Source organism: Gobius niger, assembly GCF_951799975.1.
Source record: "Gobius niger genome assembly, chromosome: 10".
Lineage (NCBI taxonomy): Eukaryota > Metazoa > Chordata > Actinopteri > Gobiiformes > Gobiidae > Gobius > Gobius niger.
In genome coordinates this window covers 17,084,507-17,096,778 of record NC_136861.1, presented here as the reverse complement: position 1 = coordinate 17,096,778, position 12,272 = coordinate 17,084,507, and the positions used below count along the sequence as shown (strand labels likewise).

Here is a 12,272-nt window from a genome sequence, read left to right as displayed (position 1 = left end):
CTTTTTCTGTCAGCGTAGTATTTACTGTCACAGACAATTAATGAGTAAAAAAACATAACATGCTAAGACACCTGCAGTGGCGCTTATGGCCTTTAGGGGCATGAGTTACTTAGTTCTGCTCTAAAATCAAATCACCCAGGAGACGTAAGGAAACCTTCAATTGGTGCTGTTAGTATGGACTCTGAGAGGATTAAACAACATTTTCTTTACTGTGAAACCCAAAACACGGCAAGGAACAACTCTGTAGGTTGATTATAGATTATAGCATCACATTCGTGAAGAAACTGCTGCCTCAAAATAGATGACATGAAACAGGATCATCACTAATACCACCGCCAAGTCAGTTTTCTCTTTTTGCTCGCCTGTTCCCTATTACACACATGTCGACATGTTGCTGGCTGCGGGTACAGCCTTGGAGATGCAGAATTGTTGTTTGTGATGATTGCTTGGATGAATAAGCTCCTCTGTGTATTAGCAGGTGTTTTTCAGGATCCGTGGTCGTGCTGTAAATAAGGCTGCCTCGCCTTTTTCCATCTTTTTTTCACCAAGGAAAAAAAGCAAAAAAAGATGGCCAAGAGATAAACACAAAAACATATGTCATTTCAATATTTCTCCACAATTGTACAGCTCCTTTGCCTCGTCTCCTTGTTAATTAATGATCAAAATGGCGTCGCTGTCATAGTAGATTGAACTCGTCTTTTGTCAGTAATAGCTAGAGCATTTTGCAGCCCCGCGATTGTTTTAGCCTTTTCTTTATGTCCAATGCGCCGACACGTAGCTTGACCTTCTCCTGATGGTTCTGCACCGTCCGCCCCACTGTCACTTTCACCCCTTTTAACTCCCTCTTTCTGACAAGGCAGTGCTGAGAGCTCGCACAGATTACCTTAATGGAGAAAAAGTGAAGTGCGGCGCCCGCTGGGTTAGGCGCTTTTCAACCAGGAGTCTTCTTCTCATTTTAAGCACACGGCGAGAAAAAGTCGAGATCGCTGCAAGAGTAAGATAAAAAGCCGTGGTAACAAAAGGAGCATGTTCCTCTGTACTGAAACAAATCACTTTTTTCCTGTATTGCATGTATGGGGTGGTATATTTCAAAGGCTGCCAGTTCATTTGTAGATTCATCTTTAGTTTTTGGGGCGGGCGCAGTGAGGCTCAGTGGGGCTTTTGTTACTACAGAGGTTTTTGGATATGAACCATTCGGTGGGGTGTCTTGTCAAGTCTGAGGTCCCACTGTTTTTGACAGTCATGACCTGAATAATCCTGACGATGTTGCGTTATGTCGATGTACTCTTACAACAACAACCTATGTTTCTTTTTTCAGTCAATCAGTCAATCTCAAACGCAGCATTTGTCTCATTTTCAGTGCATTCACAGTTTGTTGTTCAGTGACCTTCTGTGGATAATGTATTAGAAGCAGTTGCCACACTGCAGAACATTTCCGGTCACACTTTATGTTGCTACTTCACAAACAACTAAACTCATAACATCAACGCCACTGGGACGACCTGTAAGGAGCAGTACCGTGCCTGGAGACTCACCTCCAGATGAAGCTAGGCTGATGGTCAGAATCACCTGGCTGGAGGATTCACCCCCATACATGTTTTTAGTGGTAGGGGAAACCGGAGTACCCGGAGGAAACCTACGCAGATATGGGAAGAAACAGGCAAAGAAAGGCACCGTTCAGGTAGCAATCAAACTCAGGACCTTCTAGCTGTGAAGCATGAGCACCAACCGCTGCGCTACTGTGCTGCCTGTGCCGTTTTTGCTTTAATTTTACACTAATTTCATATTTTCAGTTCCTTGTGTTCCTTGTTCCCCTCCCAAATGTTTAGAAAAATCTTTTGCGTTAATAAAATGGCATTAAAAAGCAAGTCTCTTATATAAATAAAGAGAGGAAGTGGCGTTCGATCCTAGCGGACAGTTAGGGAGTAGGCTAGTCCGGGAGACTTTTCAGAGTCCGTTAGCCTGCTCAATGTATTTTTCTATAGCCATTAGCATTAGCCATCAATCATCGCAAATTATGAACGATCCAGATTTTTCCAGCTGCTGTCAAACTCATCTTCCACAGAATAGGTGAGGTCAAAGCCTCACCTAGAAATCATTAATGAATGTACAGACCTTTTGAGATTTTACTTACAAATGTGTATATAAAAATGTCTGAGCTCAATGCTAGCTCCACTTCAGCTTTTGCTTTTTGTGGGGTCAGATGCACATCCATTGGCCACTAAAGTTCATCGTATAAGATGTTAATGAAAAAGAAACCACAGAAATGATATAAATGCCATGAAAAGGACAAAACATAGCTCCCCATTCATTAGTATTGCGTCCATACATCTTATACATTTGAATGGGGATTAATTGAAATCGGGTCAGGGATTCGACGGCTAACAAAATGTGCGCATTGGTATTAACAGGCTCAGAGCAGACATTTCTGTGATTTCTATGATGTTTGGCTAACTGTCGGGAAAGCAGCAGCATCTCTATGGCAACGAGCTGTTGGCGTCCCCTTACAGCAAAGTTATGCTTCATTTTATTCAATTTATTGGGGGGCATCTCTTGCAGTATGGCCATAAAAAAACATTATTAGCTAAACTATGCTTTATGAGAGTTTTCAGTTATAACAAGCAGAATTTCAATAATCCAATAGGTCTAATGTGGTAATGCCATTCCCCTCCTTTGAGTTTTGTGCCGTAAGTGCTTCCACTGTGAACCGTGTAAAATCCAGCCGCCGATGTTGCCCCGGACGACAGGCTTTACAGAGTGTTGTTTTCACCTTATTCCACCTCGTTTCGTTACCCCCCCCCCCGTCTCTCTCTCTCTCCACTGGTTAATATTCATCCACCCTGCACTGTCACAGCCCACAGGACACGGCAGCCCCACCGTGCCGCTGTAAATTAGGCTGTGAACCAGAGGGAACAGGCGGCCTCCCTCCAAAAACCATCAGTGTGACAGCAGGAATTCACAGTCAAATTTTATTGAGTGACTTTAAAAAAAGACATAGCTTGACACATGCGCTAGAAGAGAAAGAACTTCCTCTAGAGTACGGGACCTATCTCACAATGTGAAAAGAAATTTAAACCCAGAGCTTGGAAAAAAATGTGAGCTCTCATTCCAGGTGAAATTCTGTAAAAAGGCCTCTGAAAAGAATCTTTGTACTCATCTAAATTACTCAAAATGAGCAAACTGGTGCTGGCAAAAGCAGAACATAAAGAAACAACTCACAAGGTCAAACATGAAATCATTAGTTTGTACAACACACAAAGCTGCCACAGAATCATTTTTATATTTCTTCAGGACATTTCAATCAGCCAGTTTAGAGCACTGTAATTTCTCTAATAGCGGCTGCCAGATCTGCCTCCCGCTGCTCTCTCCGTCAAGACTTTTCCAACTGCAGCCCGAGACTTTTATGCGACAACACAGCAAGACCTCTTTGGTCTCACACTTTTCATGTTACAAGACGCAGTCTGCGAAATGATTGTGTCCAATTAGTGTTTTCAACCTTCCAACTCTTTTGAAAATGTGCTGTTGTTCTGTGCCGCTGTGGCTGGATTTTTGGATTTGGCAGGGATGCATTTTAGGGATTTTATCTAATGATACCGTCAACGTTTCTTTCTCTTTTTTCAAGGCAGCTCTGAAGTCACAGTGGTAGAAATGTGCCACAAGCAGAGTATGGTGGTTCAAAACATTTGCCAACAAGAACATCCTGCTTCCTGGGTTTGGAGTTTGACACACTTTTTCTTGTTATTTTGGACTTTTTTTTGGCACTTGTACATGTATTTACTCCAAAATCAAAGCTTTAGTTGATGGTTACTTGCTTGATACAGCTCATGTGTCCTTTGGAAAGACACTTCACCTTTTCCATTCGCATGCAGGTGTAGTGTAATATAATATAAACATGTTTGGCCTCTGCACAATTCACTTTTTGACTCACACACCCACCACTTGAAAGACGGGTGAACATGTGTCTAAATCCTAAAATCGTTTGCAAACTGATTTATCACAGCACACCCACAATCCAACCTCTTCAACTCTCACCCTTCCTATTTTTACGCCTCTTTCACAATAATTTACCGAACATATTTTCATCCTGCTGAGAGGCCAATCCAATCCTGTGGGCGGCCGTGAAAACAGAAGGAAAATAGCCGTCTTGTAATGTTTTTTGAATCAAAAACGGGGATCTGATTTTGTTTGGGTCGCGGAATTAATCAAAACACCTCCCTATTGTTCGTAAATGAATATAAATCACTAACAAAAGATGCTGGAGATTGCTGAATCGGAAAGAACAAACAAAACAACATCCCTATTATGGTATTTATTGTGGTTAACAATTACTCTCCTTTGAGAGTGGCCGGCTTAATTAGTCTGCAGTGATTACTCTTTCTAAGCGGCTTGTTTGGCTTGTTAATTATTTATTTATGTGGTTCCCAAGTTATTTCTGATTTTTCTCCTACTTTTTGTCTCTCTTTTTTCCTTTTATCTCATCTGTGCAGCCCAGTACCCGGCCACAGCCCTATGTTTGCACCGTAGCTCAAGCAAGATCCTATCTGCAGTGATTGCAGCCCCCTGTGGCCATCAGATCCTCTATTAGAGCTCGTTTTTGGAGTTTACTTTTGTCTGGCCTTCGACCTATGTTTGTTGATGGGTGTTTTCTCTGATAAAGCGTTTGTGCTGCTCATTAATATCAGATTAAATTACATTACATTATTAAGGCTGTCTGCTGTGGTTTTGTATATTGAGCGACTGAATTTGATTAGGGAAAGCAGACACAAGTGAATCGAGTAAACCTGATAACAATAAATATAGAAAAACAGTGAGGTGTAGCGAGTGTGTCTATAACCTGGCAGATATTTGTTTCTTGTTTTCCCCATTTTGAATTCTCATTTCCAGGGCAGCAGCAAATAATCTTCTTTTAATTCGCGTGATTAATCTGTTATCGAATTTCCTGTTGACTGCTTTTACGGTGGAAATCACATGTGTTTGTTATTAAAGAGGGAACAGCAGTTTGCGCTCATGACACACAACAAGATGGTCCCAAGTCTGACTCCTGGCTGCACAATGTGTTGGCAAGTAATTGATTGATTTAACTACAGTGGCTGGGATTGACTGATAACTATTACTACCCCAAAAACTAAGCACAAATTGCACCCATGCTTTTAATTTTTTAGAAATGTAGGGATAAAGGTGAGTAGAAATGTAGGAGTAGAAATGGGAGAGAAGATGGTAAACAATACTTCCATAGCAAGCAGCAACTCAAACTTGTCCATCTGCTCTAAACGTAGACATTTTTATATATTTGCTCCTTCCAGGCCTGATAAACTATACCGCTACATCACATCCTTTGGTCCATTAACTTGTTTTTGATGTGGAGGCAGTTTTATTCCTGTCTGGGGGCATGCTGTTGTTGTGGCTGCTAAATCTCAATAAGCCGACGTACAATGACCGAGCTTTTCCAGCATTTCTAATGGGGCTCTTGAGTCAGACGGCTGTTAGCTAATTTAGAATAAGCCGCGGACTAATGAAGTGTAAAGTGGACATGTGAGAAGTCCGTGATGGGGCCAGATCAGTGTAGGGCTAGCGCACTCAAGCTCAATGCTAATGTTGTTAGCATAGAGGTCAGTTTATTCCGCCTCAGTTTATCTGCACTTCATGACCTGCTGGATGTTAGGTCAGTAGTAAAGCACTGACTTTGGACTCAGTATAGGTGTAGAATAATGGATTAAAAACTCTAAAAAACAGTTTGCGACACTACTCTGTAACATAGGAGATTAACAATGTTTATGGCGTCTAGATATTGAGATTAATGGTGATGGTTTTCCCATTTTTTTGTACTTCATAAGTCTTTGCCCTGAAGTCTCTCCCCGTGCCGCTGTTTCAGCTGGTGCTAATGGAGCTGATGAGCCTTTAATGTACAGATGGCACCACTTGCTCCAAACACTCAGCACTTTTTCTACTTTAATAGTCAGGCCAGTGGATTGTTGCGCCGCCACCTTTTTTTCTTCCAAATTAAATGCTGATGTACGATTTTGGGCTCATTACGCTTCCCACTGTGGAGCCTTGTGTCGTTTCTTGGGATTCTCTTTAGATCCAGTGGTTTGTCCTTCAGGCTGCTGTTACTTCAAAGTGTAGACTGTCAGTGCTTTGTTTCAAAACTTGTTGTGACAGTTGTCACCTTTCCGTGAGTTTTAGTTCTAAAAATACAATGTTACTGTTTGATGCTTTTGGGTCAGTCTGGTCTCAATTGACCGTTCCATTGACCGTTCCTCTGGTTGTGTTGACATTTTCACAGATATCACTTTCCTGTGTGTCTCCTGCTTTATGTGATGATGCATATATCATGCATATCATGCATTGACTAGTTGTTATTCAAGGAAAGAGCTGCTGCTGCTGCTGCACAGCTCGTTTCTGATGGTCATAACATGTGTTTGACTGCACCTCTGTGCACAAACACTCATATTAACACCTGACATTTTCTCTTCTAGCCAACGCCGGGCACTGTTTCCCCAAACAAGGTAACTGACCGGCGGGCCAATGATTCCCTCTTCATTTATCAATGTTTTTTTAAATTTTATTTCACACACATTTTTGGTTCAGTCTCTGAATGTCTCTTTGACTGTCTCCCTCTTGTATGTCTTCCACCCTGGGCTGTGTTTTCTGTCAGTTTCTGACTTGATTAAAGGGCAACTCTCAGAAATCACACGTCAAAAGTCAGTGAACATGTCGAGTGTGTGACACTGGTGTCTGGTGATAGGGAGAAAAGGCTGTGAGGAACGAAGCATCATTATAAAGCTGGGCTCCTTTAGATTCTTTCTCACAATGGTCTGAATATTTCTCATCCCTTCCACTATTTCAAAAGTAAGACTGAAAACCACTTAAGAAGACATGAAGGCAAAACACAAACGGATATGTCTTGCAAGTCCTGTTGCTTTCTTCTATTGCAGACTAATTTTTAGTTATTTCCTGTTCCCCTTAGAACAAAAACAATCAATAATTCTCCACATACCACAATGTCCTAGTGGTAAACAGTCTAACATCTCATCTCATCTCTCTCTCTGTCTCCCTCTTTGCCCCTCTGTCCCCCCCATCTCCGCTCCATTCGTCTGCACCTGTGGGTGAATGTCTGTGGGGAAATCTCTGCATGCTTGTGTGGCTGCTGATTCACTTCCTTCTGCATCTTCTTCCCCCCTTTTCCTCCTCCCCCCTCTCTGCCTCCTTCAGATCCCGAGCGGGGTGGGACTCACATGATCTCCACTGATGACCTGGAGTATCCGCGAGAGTACCGGACACTGGGGAACGCCCGCAGGTTCTCCAATGTGGGGCTCGTGCACACATCGGAGCACCGGCACACGGTCACGGCCGCTCAGAGCCTGGAGGCGCTCACCAACCTGCACAAGGCCGACATGGAGCGCAAACGGGACGCCTTCATGGACCACCTCAAGAGCAAGTACCAGCAGCAACAACAGCAGCTGCAGCACCACAGCCCGCACCACACCCCGCCCTCGCCCTCCCCGTCCCACGGCAGCATGAGGGGGTCATCGGAGCGCGAGCGCGCCGCACGGGAACAGGCACAGGTACAGGACAAATCTACTGTAGTAATGCAGACTTGGCATTTTGTTCTTATCCCCTCTATTCAATACTCGTGTGTGCCAACTTTTATTGCTGTACCACTGATCTCACAATCCTGTACTTGGAACTCAGTGATTGTGCTAAAGCAACTTCATTTGTCAATCACTTTAGTCCTAAATATCAAGACAAAACAGAAACAGACATTGCATCATCTGTTACCAGAACAACCGAAGTGCCAGAGTTGCCAGAAAAAACAGAAATGTAACATAATGAATTCAGATGCTTTCAAACAGGTGCACTTCACTGAACAACTGACTGAGTAATTAACTTTCAATTACGCCGAGGCTGTTTAGACAAATTAGCACAGTACATCAACAATTGGCCATTTTTCATTTTAATGAAACTCAACGGCAATCAGTGAAACCACCTTTGGGTTTTCATAACATTGTTTTCTTGTAAAAATACACTTGAACTGAGCAATTTGTTTAGTTTGTGGAAAAGGACTGTATTTAAACTACCAATGCAGCCAAGTGGGACCATAGATACAGACGGCATCTCTGGAATCGCCCATATATGGTCATTTTTTAAAACAGTTGAGGGGGAAAACAATTTTGAAAAAATGTAAATTTTCTCTAATTATTCAAAAACTACTGTAACAAATGCTGAATTGTGAATATAGTTTTCTACTAAATAATGATACAAAGACATGGGGTGGAGCAAAGTGGTTAAACAGCCCATAAATACATGAATAACGGAGAATGCTAACATGATGCTACATGTTAGCATCGGGCTAATGCTAACGGTTAGCTAGGGCTTGCTACAACTGCCGTTTTTCACTTCTACTGAACAATCTGTTGCGACAAAATATCCATATGGGCCCGATTTACACTTGACTTTATTTATGTGTGATGAATAAGTTGATATTCCACCAGAAAATGGCTAAAAAGAGGGAAAATGGTGTTTCTCTAAAGATTCTATTTTCCCCCTCGGGGAATATTTAGCATCTGTTTTAAATTATAACTCAATGCTAAAGGGACCTTCCCGGTAGTAATTAGTTCCATGTTAGCACCATTAAGAATTGCCACCCGGAGCTTTTTGGGAATAGCAGGAAATGCTCCTCTCGATCTTATGTTATGCAACTTACATGTGGGGGGAAAAAACGTTGATATTTGACCTTGTAGTGACCCAGAACTGTATGAGCGGTCAGTTTGGCGCCTTTACTTTCCATCACGGTGGTCTCTAAGACGCTCCAGGATCAATTGTTTGGAAGGTTTTCATTGCTGACGGACCCTCTCACCAGAAACCCTACAAAACAATTGATCCTGGACCATTGTAGAGACCACCATGATGCAAAGCAAAGGTGCCATGCTTGACCGCTCATACAGCCCTAAGTCACTACAAGGTCAAGATCAACTTTTTTTTCCTTTGGTTTAAGCTTTCCCCTTTGTCTCTTTATTGAAACAGCTGCACAGCGAAAGGGAGCAAGGGGGGCAACAAACTGTAAGATAATGATAGAAATGTGTTTAGATTATTACCGAATACCTGTAGAAAGCCTTTAAGTTCAGTTCATTTCATTCTAATCGTTCAGTATACCATATTACACTGAAAAATCTGCTTGCATTCACAACGTTTGAGAACAAGATTTAATTTCACATAAAGGGAAGGTGCTTTTATAACTCAACTGCAATTTACTCTTTTTGAAAAAAATCTCCAAACAGAGATTGGGAATTTGTCATTTGTCATATTAAGCTTAAGCTTAAACGAGCGATACTTGATTTTACTTCTGGAAATGGAATGAAATTTATTTTGTCCTCCTTTAGTATATTGTAAACTCAATTGTTTGTAGGGAAGACATTTGCATACATTTCATGAATTTTCAGGCTATTTTTCTTGCATTTTTGTGGAAGTGACCCTGAAAAGTAACCCTGTGAGTTGTCAAATGTGCCTATAAACTTGTCCCTGTAAAGAATTTGGATGCTACAAATATATTAGGAAAGCTACGACAACAACATTTTAATTTAGTGACTTCCCCCTTCATTGTTTGCCATAAAAAAACAATCAGGTATAGGGCCTTTAAGCTATTTACATGCTATATAGTTAAAAGGTAATTAACCTTTCTTGTGGTGATATAGAGAAGACGTAGTAACAGAGGTCCTAACCATAAACCGGTCAAAAGACTAATTCTACCAACCTATTTTAGGACTTAGCAAAAGGCCGTTCTCTGATTAAAAGAGCAACTTTCAGATATGCCCCTATAAAGCATAGTTTGGTTCACAGCAGCACACACACACCATCTAAGTGACTTTGAAAAATAGTGCTAGGAGCCACGGCAGACTGCTCTTCTGAACCGTGATTAAAGTGACATTTTGGCCACATCGGTCAGAAAGTATTTAAGGGGGCTGTTGTCACTTGGGAAATGTGTGTGTCTCTGGAGAAGGATCCTCATACTTCAGCGATAAGGTCAGTGGCTTCATGTTATCAAGCTTTAAGCAGACTTGTATGAAAGCGGCTTAGCGTGAGCCGAGGTGTTTTCCCAGATAATAGGCAAATACACAAGAGGTGACACTTAGGACGTCTATGGGGACATGTTATTATAATTCCACTGAGAGTGTAAAGTCCCTGTACCTGATTTAGTGTTTGTAAACAATGAAAGAGGGAGCATGCACATTTGAAATGGTTAGTTATGGTCTAGATTGATTCATAACTTCATGGAGTCCCAAAACCATGTCATTACTGCCCTGGGGCTGTGTCTGCCGGTACAGCCTACACGATCCTCCTTTAGGTCGTGCAAATCACAAGAGACCAATAGATTCTTCTTATGTAAAGACCCTCCTCAGCGCCGGGCCACACGCTCATCTTCTTTCACATTTGCCGAACTAGAAGATTTTCAGGACTAGTCTCGCCAAATGGTTCACACGGTGGCGTGCACGAGCCTAAATGTGCACCTCCGTGAACCTGACCCTTCCTCATGCTCAAATTTATACAAAAAAATGGCCATTTGTTTGTGCTGTAAAAATCTTTGTTTGTGCTGGTATCGTTTTTAAGATATTCATGATTGTTTGACTGGTCACATCTAAGGTCACACTGCCCCTAATTAAGCTCCAAAACGGGTAAAATGGTGTCAACGGCTCCCTCTACATCTGTGCTGTCTTGTGCTGTAAAGATTTCCGTTTATGCTGGTTCAGTTTTTAAACTATTACAAACTTTAGAGCCTTGAGTCGTCCATCCTCGTCCTCCTCTGAGGCGCGCATGTGTCAGAGGCGCACGGCAACACACACTGCGTACAAAAAAGAATCATGAATATCTCTGTGGGGAAGCTGGTCACAAGGGATCGAAATGAGCAGGCAGACTTGAAAAACATATAACTCTTACCAGGAAAAATTTATTCTTTCAAACAAAGGGGAACCATCCCTTGGATGAACATGCATTCTCTCCCAGCGACTACAAGCAGTCAGGTTTTATACCTCTCCTAATGGGAAAGACCTCCCACAGGTAAGTACTATTAGCTTAAAGTGACTATATGGAGTTTAAAAATGTTAAAATTATGTATTGTCCTCCCCCTACATGTTCCAGCCATGTCCTAATGTGTAGAATGAGCCCAGACCTGTTCACCACAACTGGCTCTAAAATCCTGCACTGTCACTCAAAAAGGTGTGAATTCGGGTCCGAAGTGCCGTCATGCACGAGCTTATTATAGAAGGTGCAGTTACACGTATGACCTGATGTGGCAGTAGTGAGTATAACATGGCAAACTTGCATCTAGCCCCTTTAATGGGTAAATTCAAACAATATGTTAACATTTTACATAAAACAGGTATTTGTCATCCAAAAATGATGAGTGTTAAAATGAAAATAATAAAGACCAAAACACAAACCAAAAATCATATACAAAAGGAAATTTAAAGCAACGTTTAAACCAGTTTCCCCCTGCCACATAGTTCAGCCTGAGATGACTGAAACGGACAATGTGAAGTGTAATCATTAACTTAAACAAATGAATGAATTTGGTCGGTTAAAGGGGCTAGATTTAAGTTTGCCATGTTATACTCACTACTGCCACCTCAGGTCATTTGTGTAACTGCACCTTCTATATTAAGCTGGTGCATGACAGCACTTCAGACCCGAAGTAACACGTTTTTGAGTGACAGTGCAGGATTTTAGAGCCATTTGTGGTGAACCTGTCTGAGCTCATCCTACACATTAGGACATTTAACATTTTTAAACTCTGTATAGTCTCTTTAAAGTTAGCTGATGAATATTGCAAATGAAACAAAGTGTCCAAAATAGATAATGGGACAAACCCATCTCAATCTCAAAAACCAAAGGAGCACAAACACATTTTTTACAGCTCAAAACAGCACAAAGGCTTGACATGTTTTTTTAATATATAAATTTACGTTTAATGGGGCCCAACTTCTCACAGCTTAAATGTGCGCATGTGAGCACAAGTCGGTCACAGCTTGACACAATGAACACAAGCTGTGTTTGACAAGGGGAGGGAAATGGGCTGTGGCTCTATAGTTAATTTTACAGCAGTTAATTTTCATTTAGGCTCAGTTCCAACATAGCACAGCCAAAATAAACCAACAGCCTGGAAATAACAGAAAACACGACACGTCATTATAATGTTTATTACACATTTTGGTTATATTTGCATTTTTGATGCCCTTATATGCGCTAAACTTAATTTGGTGATCACATCCAAAGGTAGA

The 12,272-nt window shown here is 41.6% G+C and overlaps 1 protein-coding gene across 12 annotated transcripts in view; it reads left to right on the top strand.

Moving 5' to 3' along the window:
• srcin1a (SRC kinase signaling inhibitor 1a) overlaps nt 1–12,272 on the top strand; it is a 160,135-nt gene that overhangs the window by 81,890 nt on the left and 65,973 nt on the right. For 10 of the 12 annotated variants that reach the window (XM_079564358.1, XM_079564353.1, XM_079564361.1 and 7 more), the window contains exons 2-3: nt 6,477–6,506; nt 7,213–7,565. In XM_079564358.1, the coding sequence (XP_079420484.1) occupies nt 6,477–6,506; nt 7,213–7,565 (383 nt within the window). The remainder of the gene's footprint in view (nt 1–6,476; nt 6,507–7,212; nt 7,566–12,272) is intronic. The other 2 variants (XM_079564359.1, XM_079564356.1) reach the window with 1 other exon arrangement.